The sequence below is a fragment of the Rhinatrema bivittatum genome, chromosome 3 (genome assembly GCF_901001135.1).
Source record: "Rhinatrema bivittatum chromosome 3, aRhiBiv1.1, whole genome shotgun sequence".
Taxonomy (NCBI): Eukaryota; Metazoa; Chordata; class Amphibia; order Gymnophiona; family Rhinatrematidae; genus Rhinatrema; species Rhinatrema bivittatum.
Genome location: NC_042617.1, coordinates 301,836,502 through 301,859,348, shown reverse-complemented (window position 1 = coordinate 301,859,348; position 22,847 = coordinate 301,836,502). Strand labels below are relative to the sequence as shown.

At 46.2% G+C, this 22,847-nt stretch overlaps 1 protein-coding gene across 3 annotated transcripts in view; it reads right to left on the bottom strand.

The window, feature by feature from the left end:
- Positions 1-7,102: 7,102 nt before the first annotated feature.
- The window catches only part of CSAD (cysteine sulfinic acid decarboxylase), a 108,061-nt gene continuing 92,316 nt past the window's right edge, over positions 7,103-22,847 (bottom strand). For 2 of the 3 annotated variants that reach the window (XM_029595061.1, XM_029595060.1), the window contains exons 13-15: positions 10,883-10,934; positions 9,473-9,562; positions 7,103-7,457 (exon numbers count right to left, since the gene is read on the bottom strand). In XM_029595061.1, the coding sequence (XP_029450921.1) occupies positions 7,284-7,457; positions 9,473-9,562; positions 10,883-10,934 (316 nt within the window). In that variant the 3' untranslated portion in view covers positions 7,103-7,283. The remainder of the gene's footprint in view (positions 7,458-9,472; positions 9,563-10,882; positions 10,935-22,847) is intronic. The other variant, XM_029595062.1, reaches the window with a different exon arrangement.

Below are 22,847 nucleotides of genomic sequence, written 5' to 3'. Positions count from 1 at the left end.
TGTATTTGCCAGTCATCCACTCCCCCACAAAGCATAACTGGCATGCCACATTGTATGTGTGAAAGTCTGGGAGTCCCAATCCTCCAGTCTCTCTGGTGTTTTGAAGAATGGCATATTTGACTTGAGCCCTGTGCCCCGCCCATAAGAACTTTTGAAGCGTCGCGCGCAGCCTCAGCAACTCTCGGTTGGGCAGCCAACAGGGCAGCATATGTAACTTATATAAAAGTTTGGGAGCAATAACCATCTTTAACAGTGTGCCATGCCCAAAAAGAGATAGAGGAAGCGTTTGCCAAGTTGCCAGCTGCACTTTAATATTTGCCAGAGTTTGCCGTATATTGAGGGTGTAGAGATCTTTCAACTCTCGGGGCACCCATATCCTCAGATACTTAAGTCTTCGAGGGGCCCAAGGAAAGGGGAAGTCTCCCTGCCAAGTGTTCGGCAGCTGCAAGTCGAAGGCCATAACCTCAGATTTATTGAAATTTATACGGAGACCCGCAATGTCTTGAAATTGAGTGAACAGGGTAATGATCACTGGGATACTGTGACGCGGGTGCCCTACAAACAGCAGAATGTCATCGGCAAACAGGGCGAGCTTCAGCTGGCAACCCCTAACACTAAGCCCCCAAAAATCCTTGTCAAGTCGAAGCTTTGTGGCAAGAGGTTCTATAGCTAGAACAAACAAAAGATGGGATAAAGGGCACCCCTGATGGACCCCGCAGTGCAGAAAGAAGGGATCTGACAGTGAGAAATTGATCAGGAGCCTAGCACTCGGGTTAGTATATAATGTCTGCAACCAGGTTACAAAGTGCCCAGGCATCCCATAATTTTGCAATGTCCAGAAAAGATAATCCCATGATATTGAGTCAAAGGCTTTTTCCATGTCTAGAATGAGAGCCTCTGTCTGCGGACCATAACTTAGGGCCGCTATTAACCTGCGCACATTTTTCACCCCCTGCCTGCCTTTGACAAACCCTGTTTGATCAGGGTGTACCAGAGAAGGAAGCACTTTACTGAGTCTAGCCGCCAAAATGGCCGACAGTATCTTGACATCAACATTAATAAGAGAAATGGGGAGATAAGAGCCCACTTCTTGAGGGTCTTTTCCTTTCTTGGGAAGAACAGTAGACCTATTTCTCCTTTAGAATGCCATTAAAGTACTGCGCCAGCGTTGGCAGGAGAGGAAACTTCAATATCTTATAGAATTCTGAACTCATACCATCTGGCCACGCGGCCTTCCCAAGTTTGAGGCCTTGAATTATAGCATAAATTTCACTATCTTTAATAGGGAAATTCAGAGCCTCCAACTGGTCGGCTGAAATTTTTGGCCAGGGGAACATAAGAACATAAGAAATTGCCATGCTGGCTCAGACCAAGGGTCCATCAAGCCCAGCATCCTGTTTCCAACAGAGGCCAAACCAGGCCAAAAGAATCTGGCAATTACCCAAACACTAAGAAGATCCCATGCTACTGATGCAATTAATAACAGTGGCTATTCCCTAAGTAAATTTGATTAATAGCAGTTAATGGACTTCGCCTCCAAGAACTTATCCAAACCTTTTTTGAACCCAGCTAAACTAACCTCACTAACCACATCCTCTGGCAACAAATTCCAGAGCTTTATTGTGTGTTGAGTGAAAAATAATTTTCTCCAATTAGTCTTAAATGTGCTGCTTGCTAACTTCATGGAATGCCCCCTAGTCCTTCTATTATTTGAAAGTGTAAATAACCAATTCACATCTACTCATTCAAGACCTCTCATGATCATAAAGACCTCTATCATATCCCCCCTCAGCCGCCTCTTCTCCAAGCTGAACAGCCCTAATCTTTTCAGCTTTTCCTCATAGGGGAGCTGTTCCATCCCCTTTATCATTTTGGTTGCCCTTCTCTGTACCTTCTCCATCACAACTATATCTTTTTTCAGATGCGGCGACCAGAATTGTACACTGAATTCAAGGTGCGATCTCACCATGGAGCGATATAGAGGCAATATGACATGTTCCGTTTTATTAACCATTCCCTTCCTAATAATTCCTAACATTCTGTTTGCTTTTTTGACTGCTGCAGCACACTGAGCCAACGATTTTAAAGTATTATCCACTATGATGCCTAGATCCTTTTCCTGGGTGGTAGCTCCTAATATGGAACTTATCATGTAACTACAGCAAGGGTTATTTTTCCCTATATGCAACACCTTGCACTTGTCCACATTAAATTTCATCTGCCATTTGGATGCCCAATCTTCCAGTCTTGCAAGGTCCTCCTGTAATGTATCACAATCCGCTTGTGATTTAAATACTCTGAATAATTTTGTATCATCCGCAAATTTGATAACCTCACTCGTTGTATTCCTTTCCAGATCATTTATATGATTATTGAAAAGCACCAGTCCAAGTACAGATCCCTGAGGCACTCCACTGTTTACCCTTTTCCACTGAGAAAATTGACCATTTAATCCTACTCTCTGTCTCCTGTCTTTTAACCAGTTTGTAATCCATGAAAGGACATCGCCTCCTATCCCATGACTTTTTAGTTTTCTTAGAAGCCTCTCATGAGGGACTTTGTCAAATGCCTTCTGAAAATCCAAATACACTACATCTACCGGTTCACCTTTATCCACATGTTTATTAACCCCTTCAAAAAAATGAAGCAGATTTGTTAGGCAAGACTTCCCTTGGGTAAATCCATGTTGACTGGTGTTCCATTAAACCATGTCTTTCTATATGCTCTACGATATTGATCTTGAGAATAGTTTCCACTATTTTTCCCAGCACTGAAGTCAGGCTCACTGGTCTATAGTTACCCGGATCGCCCCTGGAGCCTTTTTTAAATATTGGGGTTATATTAGCTATCCTCCATTCTTAATCTGCTAGATTAACTTGTACAACACTTCACGCATTCAGCTGCTTTGCCCCAAAACTTTAGAACAAATTACAATTACCCTTCATCTCAAAGCAAGATTGAATCCTTACCTTCAGAAATCAAGTTAAGGTCTGGTTGTTTGTCCAGGCCTTCTTGTAAAATCCAAGATAATCACTTTGTCTCTTTTAATGAATTGACATGTGCTCGGTCATCTGACCTTTACAATCCTTAGAATTTCTTATTCAAAGACACATCTCTTATACACTGGGTACTGACCTTTTCAGCAATGCCTATGTCTGTCTTACCATTACTCCTTATTTTTCACTTAGCACATGTTCTGATACATCTAGATGACTATATGAGCCTACCTCATATCTTTACACTCCTATAAAGGTAAATTTGAATTCAAATGTAATTGGAATTCTATTTTGATTGTAACCTGCCTTGATACTATACTAGGAAAAGGCAGAATATCACATGTTTATCTGTTCCTAGAGTTACTAAAATCAGATTACAGGAAATAAGGAACAGGGCCTTCTCTTGTATAGTGCTGTCCTTTTGGAACGGTCTTCCTCTAGAGATCTGACATTTACAGGCCTATAAGGTTTTTCGAAAGCAAGTGAAGACTCATTTATTCTATGAAGCTTTTGGATGAACTGTTGTAGTTATTTTGTGTTTTGTATGGTTCTATTGTGTATGTAAACTCATAAGCCATCCAGAACAGATGTCTGGTAATTGGGTGGGTTAAAAATAACTGTAAATAATAAATAAGAGAGGAGGTGACAAAAACAAAAAGACGATGACTGAATTCAGAAGGGTGTGGGATAAACAACAGGGAACCCAAATGGCAAGGGGATGGAAATGAAGCACTGAAATAAGCTGCATGGAGCGGCAGTTACAACTCTAAATTTCTTGCTGTGCAGACTGGGTAGGTCATTTTGGTCTTTATCTGCCATCATTTGCTATGTTACCAAGAGTAAGAAAGAAATATTTTATCAAAATTAGCAAAGCAATAAGAGAGATATGATAGGCCAACTGGCCAGGCAAAGCACGGAACAGCTTCAGAGAGAAGTAAAGGTTCATATGCTCTCTGGTAGACTTTATTAACACTTACAAACCAACAGGCCGATGCAGTAAAAGACACAGGGCAGATTTTCAAAGGCTACGCGCGTAACCTGAAAATATCTGCCCCTGTGCGCGCCGAGCCTATTTTGCATAGGCTCGGCGGCGCACGCAAGCCCCAGGACTTCGAAAAAGGGGCAGGAAGGGGGCGGGTCTGGGTCGGGTCCAGGGGTGTGGTGGCGATTCGGGGTGGGACCGAATCCTCCGGCACAGCGGGCCGGCATAACTTTTGAAATAAAGGTAGGGGGGACGATTAAAAGTTCCCTCCGATTTCGGAGCGGCCTTGCAGGGAATGGGGAAAGCCATTGGGGCTCCCCTTGGGCTCGGTGCGCGTAAGGTGCACATGTGTGCACCCCCTTGCGCGCGCCGACCCTGGATTTTATGACATGCGCGCGGCAGCGCACGCATGTTATAAAATTGGGCGTAGATTTGTTCGCACCGGGTTGCGCGAACAAATCTACGCCCATGCATAAATTTTAAAATCTGCCCCACACCGTATTACATAAGAACATAAGATACGCCATACTGGATGAGACCAAGGATCCATCAAGCTTAGTATTCTGTCTCCAACAGTGGCCAATCCAGATTACAAGTATCCGGCAAGTACCCAAACATTAGATACATCCCAAGCTACTATTGCTTATTAATTAATAGCAGTTTATGGATTTTTCCTCTAGGAACTTATCCAAACCTTTTTTAAACTCAGTTACACCTACTGCTATAACCACATCCTCTGGCAATGAATCCCAGAGCTTAATTATATGCTGAATGAAAAATAATTTTCTTCAATTTGTTTCAAATATGCTAATTGGTAACTTAATGGAATGCCCCTATGCTTGTATTATCTGAAAGAGTAAATAACTGTTTCACACTTACCCAGTCAAGTCCTTTCATGATTTTTAGACCTCTATCATATCTCTCCTCAGCCGTCTCTTCTCCAAGCTGAACAGCCCTAACCTCTTTAGCCTTTCTTTATAGGGAAGCCTTTCTATCCCCGTTATCATTTTGGTTGGCCATCTCTGTACTTTGTCCAGTGCAACTATATCTTTTTTGAGATGTGGCAACCAGACTTGCACACAGTATTCAAGGTATGGTCTAACCATTGAGCGAAACAGGGGCATTATGACATCCTCTGTTTTATTTGCCAGTCCCTTCCTAATAATTTCTAACATTCTGTTTGCTTTTTTTGACCGCCACAGCACACTGAGCCAATGATTTCAAGGTAACATCAACCATGACTCCCAGAATTTTTTCATGGGTGGTAACACCTAAAATGGAACCTAACATCATGTAGCTACAGCATTGGTTATTTTTCCCTATATGCAGTCACCTTGCACTTGTCCACATTAAATTTCATCTACGATAAGGACGCCCAATCTTCCAATCTCACAAGGTCCTCCTGCAATTTATCACAATCCGCTTTTGATTTAAATACACTGAATAATTTTGTGTCATCTGCAAATTTGGTCATCTCATTGTACTTCTTTCCAGATCATTTATGAATATATTACAAAGCACCAGTCCAAGTATAGATCCCTGAGGCACTCCACTGTTTACCTTTTTCCACTGTGAAAACAGACCATTTAATCCTACTCTCTGTTTCCTCTCTTTTAACCAGTTTGTAATCCATGAAAGGACATCGCCACCTATCCCATGACTTTTTTAGTTTTCTTAGAAGCCTATTATGAGGGACTTTGTCAAATACCTTCTGAAAATCCAAATGCACCACATCTAGCAGTTCACCATTATCCACATGTTTATTAACCCCTTCAAAAAAATGTAGCAGATTTGTGAGGCAAGACTTTCCTTGGGTAAATCCATGCTGGCTGTGTCCCATGACATCATGTCTATCTATATGTTCTGTGATTTTATTTTTTATAATAGTTTCCATGTTTTTTTCCCAGCACTGAAGTCAGACTCACTGGTCTATAGTTTCCTGGATCACCTCTGGAGCCCTTTTTACTATTGGGGTTACATTGGCCACCTTCCAGTCTTCAGGTACTACGGATGGTTTTAATGATAGGTTACAAATTACTTGTAGTAGGTCTGAAATTTCATTTTTGATTTCTTTCACAACCCTGGAATATATAACATCCGATCCAGTTGATTTGCTGCTCTTCAGTTTCTCAATCTGGCCTACTACATCTTCCAGATTCATCATTATATGGTTCAGTTCATCTGCATAGTCACCCTTGAAAACTTTCTCCAGAACCGGTATCTCCCCAACATCCTCCTCAATAAACACCGAAGCATAGAATTCATTTATTCTTTCCACGATGGTCTTATCTTCCCTATTAACCCATCAATCATCTAACGGTCCAACCGACTCCCTCGCAGGCTTCCTACTTTGAATATATTTCTTAAAATTTTATGATTGAGCGGCCATTGTCCTAACGCATGAACAGCCTCATCCCCTGGGCACCTGATGCAGTATTTAAATGAGAGGCAGTGTGATAAAAGGCGCGCTAAGGGAGAATTGTGCGTCTGTAGCGCTCAAAGTAGTTTATTGCACTGGGCGCTCAATACGAGCATCCGTTTTGATCACGCTTCTTTTTCTTACTTTGCTGAGGTTACTGAAGTGTGTTATATTAGACGCCCCTTGCTACAGGCATCTAACTTGAGTGACCATAAGAAAAATGTGTTTCCTTTGGATCCAGTGAATATACATTTATTTTTTCCCACCACAAGCAGTAAATTAAAGAGTCACAACGATACTAAGGAGGAGACATGCTTATCGCAACACAAAGGACCATATATTTTTTTGTTTCTCATGAGCCCTTGACTGCGCGTTGACTTTACTCCATCGCTGGAGCTGGAGTTAAATTCCCTGTGTTAAAAAGTATGCGTTGAGCACCCAGCGCTTTCCTGTATTGGGCAGTAATAGCAAGTGTCCTCATCTACATGGAATTTACATGTGATGGGCGCTATCGCGTATGCATTTGTGAGTGTGCACATTTTGGGCACGCTAATCTCCTTACTGCCTCGGCCACTAGTCTAGCGTGCCCAAAACATGCACTAGACTGGACACACCTTATTGCATTGGCCTGTTAGGTTGTTAATTCACTCCTAAAGGTTTGGGAAGAGAAAGAAATGTCAGAAAAGGGATTTCAAACAATTCTGTTTTGGAGCCATTTATTTGTATTTGTTAGTACAGTCAAGAGTAAAATTAACTCAGAGTCGGAACTGTTAACAGCATAGGTATCAGTATTTTTGTTCCTTGTCAATCAGGGAGCACTGCAAGCTGGACAGAGCCTCAGGATCCAAACAGAGACAATAGGAAGTGTCAGGCAAAATGGAACCAGCTACAGGTCATGTCCTAACCTCTCAATCTCATCCAGGAAGAAATTCAGGTGACCTTCAGTCACAGAAGGGTTAACCACAATCTGGCGGAAGAAGTTAACTTTACTGCCATGAGGCTGGTAGCCCACCATTACAGTCCCTTTCTTCATCATCCTCTCTTTGATAACAGGAGCCACCTTGTTCGAAAAAGACATAAAATTAAGGAACATTGGATGTACCAGTTAATTAATTAGCAGAAGACCCAGAGATGAGGCTTAGATACTTTAATCAAGGGGACAGTTATTTAATTAACCATTATTTCAACCAGTGGCACAATAAAGCACTAATCATATAATAAGCACATTATTATTTATATATCAAAATCAATGTATGTAGCACTGTAGGAAAAACACCTTAGTTAAAATCCCAGTTTTGGCGCAAAGAGGTTATGTGATTTGCACAAGGTCTCACGAGCATGTGACACCATTTTGGCCCTTCATGGCAAAATAAATGAACTAAAGAAATAGCCAAGGACAAATGCTGTGAACTACAGTGCAGATGTGGTGTCTTCCTAATGCGATGTCCTTTCAAGTTATCTACGCAGCCAGGTGAACTATGCACAATAATGTTCTGGTGGTTGCGCTAGAAAAGCGAATGAATTTCCCAAAGGTTACGTCCTAGGTCTATGGGTCAGGGGATGGCAATAAAGATACAGTACATACCTGTGGGCCTGCAAACACACTTTCAAAGGGAAACTCCCTGCAGAATTCCCTTTGAAAATTAGGGCTGGCACACACACCACAAGTGCAAGAATTACCCATGCACTTTTGCACTTGCATTGAAGCAAGTGCAAAGCATGTGCCAGAAAGTTAAGTGCAGTGATTTGAAAATACAATCCCTGCGTGTGCTTTCCTTTCCCCAATCTCACCCTGCCCACTTTTACGCACAGTAACGAGGGGCAATAATCAAACATGCATTTACCCACATAACTTTTTATTATTGTCCCTTAAATCATTGTGTCACAATTTGATTATGGGAGAGTTGACAACTTTCTTCCTTCAGGAGAGAGACTCATATTCTTGGTTAAAAAAAAAAAAAAAAAATCTACAGTTTTCCACTTCCCTCAAAGAACTGTGATAGTACAAGACACAGGCCCATCACTGGTTGATCAGGAAACCCTGGCAGTCCTGAAGGGGTGGGGGAGAAAAACCTATGATGGCTGCATAAGAACTCAGAAGAGCTCTTACCACTGCTGAAATAGCAATGGCGGTATGGGCCGCTGGTCCCTCACCTTCTGATAAGGGCTGTTAACGCCACCTTGGCCTTTCACTCCGGGAAGTTGCCTGACTTGTTCTCCCCTTTCGATGGCACTGACAATATTTTTCAGTTTGTGATTAGACATCTGCCTTCTTCCTGCTCCTAAATCTCCTGCTTAGAGAGCCTTCACAGGCCCCAGGATTATCTTAAGATACTGTGCTCTCTCTTTAACACTTCATTTCATTAATGATAATTTGGGGATAAGAGGAATTTCCACCAAGTAATTAAAATACAATAATGGAATTATTTTGTGTATAAGAAAACAAATGAATTTAGACTGCATGAGGTCATGGGTAGAACAAGATGTATTAAAATGAGGGTCATTTTGTAGGACTGAACTGGGAGACCTCCAGAAGGTTCTGTACCTGTGGGATATTGCCCCTTTTCACCCTCCTCTTAAATCTAGCCTTGGTTCTCTAAATTCAGAATGTTCATAATCTCTTTGCACTCAGTCTTGCCTGGTCCTCATACACTCACAGCAGTTCGGTTACTTTATTTAATCCCCCCTATGCTTTTTGTACTCACGTGTCTCAGTCGCCTCCAGAAACCACCAATAATAATTATCCTTCCCAGGGCCGAGGCATCCATTAGGCGAACTAGGCAGTCACCCATGGCACCGGCTCTTAGGGGGCGCCGAAGAGCAGCCATGTGGTGCCGCAAGCGCAGCCTATCCCGCTTGTGGCAAAGAGGAGCAGAGATTTGTTGGGCTGTGAGCAGTGTGCGCTGCTCGCTGCCCTGAGAAGCATACAGTTGGCGGTGCGAATGAGGTAGGAGTCTAGGCCGAGACTGGTGGGGGCAGGGGGGCAAGGGAAAGACAGATGTCACCTAGGGCGCCTACTACCCTTGCACCGGCCCTGATCCTTCCCCTAGTACTCAATATCTTATATGTGCTTACCTTCCCTAGTCTCTCCCAGTAATCATCACATCCCTTCTTCCCTCGCAAACTGGGTGGAATGAACCAGAAGCACAGGTTGACAAACTCAGGCTAGAAGGGGGGGGGGGGAAGAAATCATATTTGATAAGCAATGCAGTAAACAATCCTATTAAGTCTAAAACTAATAAAAAGCACAGAATTGGGAGAATATTCAGAGACTGCCATTAATCCCTTCTCTCACCTCAATGACAGGATGACAGAGAAGAGCCATCAAAAGAGGGAGAGAGAAGGAAAAAATGAATAAAGAAGGAAGAGTCCATCTTTACAACCTCTGGGGTGAGGGGTGGAGAGAGCATAATGGGTGAGGGTGAGTCCCAGCCGCTGCTTAACAGCAGCAGCTGCTAGCCAGGCGTGAGGTGCATGCATACCCAGGAGGTGGCATGTAGAGACCTCCCTAGCTCGGCCCAGGATTAGGATTTAGACACGGGAGAGGGGGACGGGCCATCCCTCACCAGCACTTCCCTTGAGGCTGCCGAGTGGGTCAGCCCAGCCGGCATACAGAGCAGGGAAATCAGTGTGGAAGCTTTGAGTTAATTCTGAAGTGAGAAGGATACGTTTTGGAGAGTTCCCTAGACTCCAAAATTAGGCCCCACAGCCTGATTTCTGGAAGAGGGGAAGAAGGCATATTCCTGACCAGTATCCAGCTGGTCTGGGAGGAGTGTCGCAGTGAAGAGAGAGATTATTGCGGAGTTTTGTTTCTTTTTGGTGGAGAAACTCTGTTCCTTCTTTTGGGAGGATTTTCTTTTCTTGCCTGGATGAGGTCAGGGAAAGAGCTGTGGTTCTCTACCTGCCACAGGAGGAGGGACAACAGTGCCTTCCAACAGAAAAGGTTACTGTTTTTGAAGGAAAATGTTTGTTTTCTTTTATTTGGGAGAAATTTGTACCCCCCCATGCCCGCCCAGGAGAAGAAGCTGTATAGCAGTTTTGTTGCTGAAGGAACTCACTACTTGAGAGATCTTGAGAGACAGGAGACCCTGTACCCTCCCCCCCGACACACACTTGGAGCCTGCTGTCCACCACCTAGAAAAAAGGTTCAGCTTCCCCCATATTGCAAGAATCCATGCCCCAGGGTTGAAAAGATTGTGAACTGGGACTTAGTCTTCCTTGCATCACTTCAAGCTTTAACACCTGGAGCAGGGGATACCTGCATATCAAGACTCATGGCAACACAGTCCCAATAAGAGCGAGTTCCAAGTGAGCTGAATGCCCGAAGGAGCAAAGGAACAATGCTGGGACAGAAAAAGAGCTATTGGAAAGAGCAAATTTCAGTATTGCTGCCTTGATTAGCAAAGAACCAAACACATTTAACCATGGCTTCAGAAACTTAGATTAAGAAATATGATGAGATTTGAGCTAACACTGCTCCCTTACCTCCATCACCAGTTCGAATCCTTCTCTCTTCTTCATCTCTTCAAGCAAGTACCTATGGTAGAAAAATGAGAAATGATGTAAGAAAGCTAAAGGAATGGTTGAGAGTTTGAGAAATAAATTTCATACAAAAAATTGAAGACATGCATTTAGGGCACAGAAATACTAGGAAGCAGTAATTGATAGGAAGTGAGGTGCAGATGTGCATCGGTCATGGTGATTCTAATGGAAGACCTCAAGGTAGCAAAACAGGGCAGTGGCAAGAGACCGAGGAATACTAGGGTGCATAGCGAGAAATATTATCAGTGGAATAATGAAGGTGATAATGCATTTGTACAGGTTATTGGTGAGACATTATTTAGAGATTTGTGTCCATTTCTGGAGACTGTATATCCAGAATGATAAAGACAGATAGGCTCCCAAAGTACCAGTATAGTACAGAGGTTTCACCATAAGCCCTATGAAATAAAACTTAAGGTTCTAAATATGATGGATTTAGGTTTTTATCAACCTTAGGCACTGTTGGTGCTGATATGCCCCCTACCTCCATGTAAATGTCAGGAGGGGAGCGGCTGGATTAGTGAGCAGAGCAGCTTTTCTCCTAGGACACGTGGTGACATCATCCGATGGAGCCCGGCATGGAAAACTTTTGTCAAAGTGTCTAGAAGCTTTGACCAGCAGACTGAGCGTGCCCAGCCTGCTACTATCCACCCGTCCATGCGAGGTCCCCCTTCAGTCTCTTCTTTTCTGCGGGGCAGTTGGCTTGCAGTTCATGGAGCTCCAAAACTTTCAATTTTTTCTCGAATCCTTTGAGTTGATTATTTGATCCTCATCAGGTCCCCCTTCGCGGTTGGTGCCTCCTCGGTATGGTAGGAGTTTTCGGCCACTCTTTTTCTCCCTATTTGCAGTCAATTCCCAACTTCCGCCATCGTTATCCATCGGTCATCAACTGCACGTGGAGTTTTTTTCCCATGGCGTCTACTGGTTTCCACCGATGCTGCCAGTGCCCGCGGACCATGTCCATCACGAATCCGCACAAGGTTTGCATCCTCTGCCTGGGGGCTTCGCACGACGTCCGGGGTGCATCAAAAGGGTGACAGGCATGCCTTGATAAAATGAAGAATTTTCTTTGGGACCCCAAAGTCCTTAAAGCCTTCGTCAGTGTCATCAATGCCCAAGGATCGCGGGGAGCCGTCTGATCCGCTTCCCCTCACGATCCCTTTGCCTAGTACCTCTAAGGATCGGGGAGAGGAGGATCAGTCATCTATAATCTCCCCAGTCTCCCGGACCTCGGGGTCATCTGCTTCCTCGGCTCCAGGGAAAGACCGGGGCGAGCACCATAAACAATCACACAAGCACTGACACTGGTCACCACCCAGGACTTCCAGGAGGAGTTGGACCACAGAGTGCAATCGGAGGTGCTCAAAGCGCTGTAAAGCGTTGAGCTGCCGGTGCCACCAGCCCCCCATACTGATACCCGAGCCTCCGCCATCTATGTTAGCACCACTGCTGGAGCGTCTGGATGTCCTTCTGGGCGCCCTACCAACACAACCAGTGCCTGAGGAGCCCTCAATGCCCCATCGGCCACCGATTCTCGGCTCCTCCAAGGAGGAATATACAACCGGTACTGTGTTCCCTCTTCCATGGTTCCCCAAGCCTTTGCTGGATCCTTCCAGCTTGCTGCGGCCAGTAATCCCCTCCATGCCAGGGAAACCATCGATGCTGCCGATGCCTTTGAGGCCTTCAAAGCCATCAGAGCACAGAGCTAATGACCCTCACGGACCTCTCCCCTGACGAGCTGGTCCCATTGAGGAGGAGGGGCCCTTCGACCCCTGGGGTGACGATTCCACGGACTCGTCCTCTGACTACTCCGATAACCTGCTTTTGGAGCCCTCCCTGCTAGAGGAACAGAGTCTGTTATCACCCGAGGACTTGTCCTTCGCGGGGTTTGTCTGGGCCATGGCTGAAGCCACCCCCTTTCAACACCTTACAGAGAAGATTGCGCATCACAAGATGCTGGAAGTCCTCCAGTTCATCAACGCTCCCAAGGAAATCGTGGAGCTTCCGATCCACGAGATTTTCAAAGAGTTCTTCCTCCGCATGTGGGAACATTCCATCTCTGTCTCCCCCGTTAACAGGAAGGCTGATGCCACCTACCTGGTACAACAGGACATTGGGTTTGAGAAGAGACAGCTCCCACCAGTTGGTGGTGGTGGAGTCTGCCTTGAAGGCCCGCCGCTTCCGTACACATGCCTCTGCTCCTCCAGGGCATGAGCACAGGGAGTTGGATGCACTGGGCAGAAAGATCTTTCAAGACACCATGCTGGTTGCCTGCATCGCTGCCTACCAACTGTACATGACCCAGTACAAATGCAATCTTTGGAAACAGGTCCAAGATTTCACAGAGGGTCTGCCCCCGCAACAGCAGGAAGCCCTTTCTGCCATTACTTCGCTGGGTTTGGAGGTGAGTAAACACAAGGTGTGTTCCACCTATGATGTGTTTGAAACAGCAGCCCACTTGGCTGCTGTGGGCATTGGCACCAGGAGAATGGCTTGGCTCTGGCCCTCTGACCGGAGGTCCAGGACAGGCTCGCCGACCTCCCCTGTACAGGTGAGAAACTGGGGACAAGGTCTGGGATGCGATGGCACACTGAAAGACCACCATGATACAATTCAGCAGCTGCCACTAGTGCCTCAGAAGGACCTTCCTCAGCCAGGAAATCCTCCAGACAGGGTTCTCGAAAACCCTTCTATCGGCAGAGGAAATGTTATCCTTCGGCCGTCCGGACTCGTCCACTTCGCACCAGTTCCAGGGGTCGTCCTCACCAACAGTGGATGCCTAGCCCCAATCATGGGCTTTTGACTGGCGTAAGCCAGCTGTCAGTGCCCCTGACGCCCGATCCCCAAGTCGGCGGCAGGCTCCTGAGTTTCGCCTACCACTGGGAGGCAATAACATTGGACCATTAGGCCCTCTCCTTTGTTCATCAGGGGTACTGTCTGCATTTCGGCCAGCTCTCGGCGACCTCTCCCCCATGTTCATCATGGGGTTCACCCGCCCATCTGGTCATTCTTCAGTCAGAACTCTCCGCCTTCCTTGTGGCAGTTGCGGTGGAACCGGTCCCTCACCACCAATGGGACCAGGGGTTCTATTTGAGGTATTTCCTCACCCTGAAGAGAAATGGTGGCCTACGCCCCACTCTTGACCTCAGGACGTTGAACAAATTTCTCGTAAGAGAAAAATTCAAGATGGTCTCTCTGGGCATGCTGATACCGCTCCTCAGAAGAGGAGACTGGCTTTGCTCCCTCGATCGATCTAAAGGAGGCTTATGCACACATTGCGATTGTCCCCAACCACAGGAAGTACCTCCACTTCATGGTGAAGCGGGCACATTTCCAGTGCAAAGTGCTGTCCTTCAGGCTGGCATCGCCCCCCCCCCCCCCCCCCGCCATGTCTTCACCAAATGCTTAGCGGTGGTGACAGCCTACCTCAAGCATCGCTCAGTCCATGGGTTCCCATACCTGGACGACTGGCTGTTCAGGAACAATTCTCGCTCCAGAGCCTTGCATGTTCTGGCCTTGACGGTACAGACTCTGCAGATCATGAGATTCTTGATAAACTTCCCCAAGTTGCACCTCTGACCGTCCCCCCAGCTGGAGTTCATTGGTGCCAGGCTGGACACAGCACAAGTGAAAGCTTTCCTGCCCAGGGACCAGGCAGTCACCCTTGCTGCACTGGCTACCCTTGTCCGCAAGAGTCAGCGGGTTCCAGCCCATCACCTGCTTCACCTCTTGGGCCACATGGTGGCCTCCGTCCATGTGACCCCCTTTAGCCCACCTCCATATGAGAAGCCCTCAATGGGCCCTACGGACCCAGTGGAGACAAGCGTCCCAGGATCTCAAGGCTTCAGTCATGATAACGGACACTTTGAGAGCATCTCTATCCTGGTGGGAAGATTTCTGAAACATGGAAGGAGGACTTCCCTTCCAGCCTGCCCTGCCCCAGGTGATCCATACCACCGATGTGTCCCTCCAGGGCTGGGGAGCGCACGTGAACGGTCTGCACACACAAGGCCTCTCGACAGCTGCTGAAGCCTGCTGACAGATAAACTTCCTGGAGCTTTGAGCAAATAGTACATCTTGTGGGTGTTCAGAGACCAGTTGTCATCCAAAGACATTCTGATACAGACGAACAACCAGGTCACGATGTTGTACATCAACATACAGGGTGGCATGCGATCCTGCCAGGAAGCGGTGCAAGTATGGATCTGGTCCCTGGCTCAGGGGATGTCTCTGTGAGCGACCTACCTGCCAGGTCACCTCAATGCACTAGTAGACCACTAAGCCGGTCCTTCCAGCCACATAAGTGGTCCCTCAACTCAGCAGTAGTGGCCGAGTTGTTCCACCGATGGGGTATGCCGGATGTGGATCTGTTCGCATCTCCTCACAACCACAAAGTAAGCAAGTTCTGCTCCCTGATAGTGGGGAACAGCCATCCGGCCTGTGATGCTTTCTCCTTTCACTGGGGGAAGACCCTGCTGAAGCTCTAGGAGGACAGGGGGGCCATGATATTTGTGGCATCTTTTTGGCCTTGGCAGGTTTGGTTCCCACTCCCACAGAAACTCGGTGCGGGCGCCTGACCGACCGGGGACGGCACCCGATCTCATCTCGCAGAATCAGGGCACCCTGCACCATCCCAACCTCCGGGTACTGTCCCTCACAGCTTGAATGTTGAGCGCATGATCCTCCAGCCGTCAGACTGTGTTTCCCAGGTCCTAGTGGAGTCCCGAAAACCTTCGACCAGGAAGTCCTACAGCTCAATGTGGAAAGTTTTTTCCATCTGGTGCGTAGGTCAACAGTTAGACCCTCAGATGCTGAATTACCTGTGGCACTTGTCTGAATCCGAGCTCCAGACCAGTTCTGTCAGAGTGCACCTCAGCGCTGTCAGCGTGTCTCATCGAGGTGTCGCTGGCATGCCAATCTCAGTCCAATCCTTGGTGGGCCCGTTCATGCAGGGCCTCCTCCAGCTGAAGCCCCCTTGTCAGTCTCCGGTTGTGTCCTGGGACCTCAACGTTGTCCTGGCACGGCTCATGCAACCTCCTTTTGAGCCGCTGGAGTCCTGTGACCTGACGTTCCTCACCTGGAAGACCATATTCCTGATGGTGATTACTTCAGCTCGTAGGGTCAGTGAGCGTCAGGTTCTGGTTACGTACGCACCGTACACGAAGTTCTGCCATGATTGTATGGTCTTGCAATACACATCCTAAGTTTCTGCCCAAGGTCGTGACTGACTTCCACCTCAAATCAGTCCATCGTTTTGCCCACCTTCTTTCTGCGGCCTCATTCCCATTCAGGGGAATGAGCGCTTCACACCTTGGACTGTAAAAGGGCCCTGGCCTTCCACCTGGATCGCACTGCAGGCCACAGGCAGTCCACCCAACGCTTTGTGTCTTTTGAATCCAACAGACTAGAACTGGCTGGCGGATTGCATTGCCTTCTGCTATGCGCAGGCAGGCCTCCAGCTAGCCAGCAAGGTGAAGGCTCACGTTGTGCTTCAACATCGGTGGCCCATTTGCGGGCAGTCCCCGTTGTTGAAATCTGCCGGGCTGCAACCTAGAGTTCCCTTCACACGTTTGCGGCTCATTACTGCCTGGACAGAGATGGACGACAGGACAATGCCTTTGGTCAGTCCGATCTGCACAATCTGTTCCAGACTTGAACACAACTTCTCTACTTGTGCTTCTTTTGGGAACCAGACCGCCCCTGTTTACCTACAGTGCCGCAGTTGTGTTGTGCTCGTTGGCCCCTTGTTCTGCTGCTGTTGGTCGCTCTGATTCAGTGGGGCAGTCTGGAGCTTTGTACTCACCCACATGTGAGGACTACCATCCTGCTTGTCCTAGGAGAAAGCGCAATTGCTTACCTGTAACAGGTGTTCTCCTAGGACAGCAGGATGTTAGTCTTCAGAAATCCAGGCTGCCTCCCCACATGTTGTTTTTTGCTCGTCTTTGCTATGTTACGAGACTGAAGGGGGACCTCGTGTGGACGCGTGGATAGTAGCAGGCTCGGTATGCTCAGTCTGCTGGTCAAAGCTTCTAGAAACTTTGACAAACGTTTTCTGGGCCGGCAACCACTGGATGATGTCACACACATGGGAGGACTACCATCCTGCTGTCCTAGGAGAACACCTGTTACAGGTAAGCAACTGCACTTTCTTTGCCCCCTTCTGTTCTCTGCAGGCTGCCTGGGAGGGGAGGGGCTAGAGCAGGAAGCAAAATGCTGTTCTCTGCTCAGTGAGATTTAGAGCAGCTGGGAGGCAATAAATCTTCAGCCAGCCTGCTGCCGTAGGCACAGGCCAAGCATGCCTTGGCAAAACCAGGCCTGTATGTATACCCTAGATAACAGGAGAAAGAAGGGACATGAAAGAGGTATTTAAATTCCTCAAAGGTATTAATGCACAAAAAGCATGCATTTTTTAATGGAGCATTCTAGAACAAGAGGTCATGATATGAGGCTCAGTGGTGGAAATTGGAGACAGAGGAACACTATAAGAATATTTCTACACAGAAAGGAGGGTAGGTACATGGAATAGTTTTGCAATGGAGGCCAAAATTCAGGAAAGCCTGGGATAAATTACAGAGGCTCCTTAGAGGTAAGGATAAAGTCTGAGCTAGGTTAGGTGTTGCGGTATTGCTTCAGGGTTGGGCAGACAAGATGAGCCTTGCAATCTTTGGCTGCTGTCATCTATATCTGTATGTGTATATAGCAAAAAGAGAACAAGGAGCAGACGTAGGAGAATACTTATTGAGGGCAGTTTTACAACGACTGGTGTAGGGTGGAAATCCGCTTGCTGCAGGAAGGTCCACACAGTTTGCTAAATTTTCAAAGCTGATTTACATGCATAAGTGCACTTTGAAAATTCGGGCCACTGTGCAATGCTTATGTAATCACAGCATAGGCGTACACATTTACACCTGCCAGGGAACAAGTGTAACTGTGAGGTCAGAAATTTACATACATACTTTCAAAAATCAAAAGTGTGTGCATAAATGATTTCACTGCCCCAACTCTGCCCCTGTGTGCGAACAAATACACAGAATCTCTTCCACGCACATAAAACCCCATTTCCAAAGCTCATTTGCATGCATAAAATCGCGTTTAATGCACATACATGCTTTGGAAAATTCTCCCCAATCCCCATTAAGAGGAAGACAGATTGCTTGCCAAGCTCTAAAATGCATACTTTATGATCATATAATAGTGGAACTTCCCAGACCGTCTGTCTTGCTTCCATAGTCATTCTCATTCCTCATGTTGTTGCCATGGTGCCAACAATATGGACCCCATACATCATACAGTGTAGGTTAAGGCTCAGGTAGGATAAGACCTGTGACCCACAGGCTTCCGGTCTTGACAACTGTGCAGACCACAGGTCTACCCCCCCACTCACACAGGGCATTAAGGAACTCAATAAACAACAAGATTACAGTGGGCTCTGGTAGAATTGAACCTGTGATGCAGAGACACACACTGTATCAAGTGCAACAAGTACAAAAAGCATTCTCTGTATTAAATACTGAAGAAGTTCTTGAGAAAAAGATTGAAGTGTTATTTGAAAAGAAAGAAGAAACCCAGTGCATACAGAAATTCCAGATCAGTAACCAAAGGAAAAAGCTCATTGTACTAGATGAATCAGTCATCAAAGGCACTAATCTTTTCCTTTGCACAAATGCAAAGGGAAATGGAGAAGTGGATAACAAAACTCAACTAAATAAGTCACAAAAGGAGTCCAGGAACAGCAGTAACCTGAACAAGGAAAGCTGGAAATCTATGAGCACAAATGCTTGTGGTTTGGGCAATAAAATCCCAGATCTGCAAGCCCTAATGGTGGAGGCGAACTTGGACATTGTTGCTGTCACGGAGACATGGTTCACGGAATCTCACGATTGGGATACGGTAATACCGGGCTATAACTTGTTAAGGAAGAACAGAGAGGATAGGAAAGGGGGAGGAGTGGCTCTTTATATCAGAAACAATATCCAAGCATCTGAGCTGCAAGGAAGATGGGGCAATGAAGAAGCACTATGGGCCAACCTAAAAAAAGATGGGACATCCATTTTTATTGGAGTGGTTTACAGGACTCCAAACCAAAGGAAGAGCTTGACAGAGATCTGGTTGAAGACATCCAAAAGATGGGAAAGAAGGGAGAAGTGGTGATCGTTGGAGATTTTAATTTGCCGGATGTAGACTGGAGAATCCCATCTGCAGAATCTAACAATAGTAGAGAAATAGTGGATGTTCTGCAAGGAGCTTTGTTCAAACAAATGGTAAAGGAACCCACAAGAGAGGGAGCTATACTCGACTTAGTGCTCACTAATGGAGATAATGTCTCTGATGTTCAGGTGGGCGCCCACCTCAGCACCAGTGGTCATCAAACGGTATGGTTTAATATCACTAAAAGGATATGGAAAAGAAGAACACGGACCCAGGGGTGGATTGACCTATCAGGGGATCGGGCTTCCCCCGGTGGGGCCGGTCACTCCTGTCACGTGATTTTTTTTTTTTTTTTTTAAATTATAAAGTTTCCAGCCAAAGAATTAGGGGGGCGCTGCGAGCAGTGGTATCCCGAGGGGAGCCAATGCCCCCGGGCGCAGGGAGGCTCATGCGGCCGCCAGTGACACGCATGTAGCAGGCAGATCGGCAGGGCCGTGGTGGAGCTCGTGTCACCACGGCCCGAAGAAAAAGATCGCGTTTAAACGCGCTGATGCTCCTCCTCCTTCCTTCCTGCGCGGTCCCGGAAGTAAACGTTGCCGGAGCCGCATGGGCAGGAAGGAGGAGAAGCATCAGCGCGTGTAGAAGAGGAGCAGCTTACGGGCCGCCGCGAATCATCTCAGCGGCCGGAGAAGAGGAAGAGGCCCGGTAGCAGGGCCGCTGAGGCCCGAGAAGAGGAAGAGGCCCGGTAGCAGGGCCGCTGCGGCCAGAGAAGAGGAAGAGGCCCGGTAGCAGGGCTGCTGCAGAGCCCATCCTGCGGCGACCCGCAAAGAGGAGGCCCAGAGGTGAGAGAGAGGCTGCGGGTCTGTAGAGTGTGTATGTGTGCGTGCATGAGATGAGTTGAGAGACTGTGTGTGGGAGTGAAGACCTGAATGTTTGCAGAGACAGCATGTAAGAGCCTCTATGTGTGTGAGAGAGACAGCATGTGACAGGGAGAGCCTGAGCTTGAGCAAGACAGCATGAGGGAGTGAGAGAGAGCCTGTGTGTGTGTGTGTGAGAGAGAGAGACACACCATGTGAGAGCCTCTGTGTGTGAGAGAGACAGCATTTGACAGTGAGAGCCTGTGTGTATATCAATGATTGTATGAAAGAGAGCATGTGACAGTGAGAGCTTGTGCTTGAGCAAGACAGCATGTGGGAGTGAGAGAGAGCCTGTGTGTGAGAGTCAGACAGCATGTGCCAGTGAGAGACTGTGTGTATGAATGATTGTATGAGAGACAGCATGTGACAGTGAGAGCCTGTGTGTGCGTGAGAGAGAAATGCATATGAGAATGAGAACCTGACTGTGTGTTTGAGAGAAGAAGATGGAGAGAAAAGAAACAGAAAAAAAGACAATATAAAAGGAATTGGAAAAAAATAAGAAAGGGAAGGTGGAAAAAAAAGCCTGTGACCAACCGATTAGAAAACTAAGATCAGCCAGCAAAGGTAAAATAAAAAAATAAAATTACTTTTTAGTGATTGGCACATGTAATCTTTGGGAATGTGCAAGAATAGCACTTTCTCTATGCGGATCTCACAATTTACGAGATCAGCATGCAGAAAGTGGAAGCCCACGGGGCCTGCACAGAGAAGGCAGCAGGATGGACTTCAGTGTCAGTAGCAGCAATCGGCGCCTCCCCAGTAGCCATGTGGCAGCAGTGACAGTGGCAGCAGAGGAATGAGGGAGGTTCTGAGGTTGCTGGCAAAAGAAAGAGAGGGGGATCTGCCTTTAGTGTGTGCATGTGTGTGAATGGGACTCTGCCTGGGGGTGTATGTGTGTGAATGCATGGGTGCCTGCCTGAGGGTGTGTCTGTGTATGAGAATGTATGGGTGTCTTCCTGGGATTTGTATGTGTGAGAATATGTGCCGGCCTGTGTGTAGTATATGTGTGTGTGTGTGAGAATGAATTGGTGCCTGCCTGGGGGGTCTGTGTGTGTGAGAATGAATGTGTGCATGCCTGGGGGATGGGGAGGGAGTGTGAGAAAATGAATGGGAGCCTGCCTGTGTGTGTGTGTGTATGAGCAAGTGAGTGTGAGAGCATGAGTGTGTATGAGAAAATCCAAGGGAGTAAGAGTTTGTGTGTGTGGGGGTGTGTGTGTGGAGGGGGAGAGAGTGTCTTAGAGCCTGAGAGTGTGTCAGTGTCTGTGAGAGCGAGAGGTTACGGTGGGTATAAGAGCATGAATGTGTATGTATGTGACAGTGTATGTGTGAGAGAGAATGTACATGTGCCTTTCTCAAAGTTCCCTTTGTTTCTCGAAGTTGCCTTTGTTTTTGACAGTTTTGACAGAGAAAGTTTTGACAGAGAAAGTTGCCTTTCTCGAAGTTCCCCTTATTCTTTTCATGTAATCCATGTTCGATTTTCGTTCATTTTGTTTGCTGTAATTTCCTATTGTTGGTTCTATGTAAACCGAAGCGATATGTACTTGTACATGATCTTCGGTATAAAAAAGCCTTAAATAAATAAATAAATAAATAAAATGTGAGTGTGTGTGAGAGAGAGAGGATAACCTCCTAATCCTTGACAATATTAGGATGACTGGAAATCAAGAGCTCCCAAAGAAGGGGGACAGCAGGGGCTTTTTAAAATCCTTATTAGTTTTAATTATTGAATGTTATTTGATATATGTGCTGTTTTGAAATATTTTATTAGTGTTTGGGATATTGTAAAAAATGTATATGATTTTAATTAATAGAAATTCTATTTATCAGTAGTTTTAAAATATTCTTTTATTATGGTTTTACTATTATAACTGATGCTTTGTTTCTTGATTTTATTTGTTTTATGAGGAATGGTGGTTCTATTTTTCTATTAATACACGGAGTCTGGCTGCTTGGAGTTTCCATTTCAGTTTTTGTCATTTGTGCTCCTTCATTTTGTATTCTGTATTTGGTGAGAGTTTGTGTTCTGCATGCAAAGACTGAGATGAAGCATTCTTTTAGCATGTGGTTTCTCTGTAGGGATCTGTGTAGTAGCTTGGCCTGTTCAGTTTTCCTGATGGAAGGTGTATTGATATTTTAGATTCTGGTGTAATATTTTTGGTATTCTTTTTCATAGGTGGGGCTGTTATTCTTTGAGTGTTGGCAAATAGTACTGTGTTAATACGGGAGGACCATGCCGAAATATAGGGGTGTGTACATATATGTAAATTATATTGTATATGCAATTGGGTACCCATGGGCCAGTATGGAGAAAAATCCCCCGGGCCACTATTTTCCCTCAATCTGTCCCTGCACGGACCCAAGTTTTGCAGTTCAAAAACACGGACTTTGATGAAATGGGGAAGTACCTGGATGAAGAACTAGTAGGCTGGGAGAACAAGAGAGATGTGGAACAACAGTGGACCAAACTAAAAGGAGCAATTACCAAGGTAACTAATCTATATGTTAGAAAAGTAAAGAAAAGCAAAAGAAAAATGAAACCCATCTGGTTCTCAAAGGAGGTGGCTGACAAAATAAAGGCTAAAAGAACAGCATTCAAGAAATATAAAGGATTCCAAAGGGAGGAGCACAAAGAAGAATATCTGGTAGAACTGAGGGAGACAAAGAAAGTAATCAAGATGGCAAAAAGTCAAGCAGAAGAAAGGATTGCCAAAGAGGTAGAGAAAGGTAACCAAAACATTTTTCAGATATATCAGTGAAAGGAGAAAAGTTCAAAGTGGTATAGTGAAATTGAAAGGTGAAAAGGATCAATGTATGGAGAGAGACGAAGAAATGGCAGAAATATT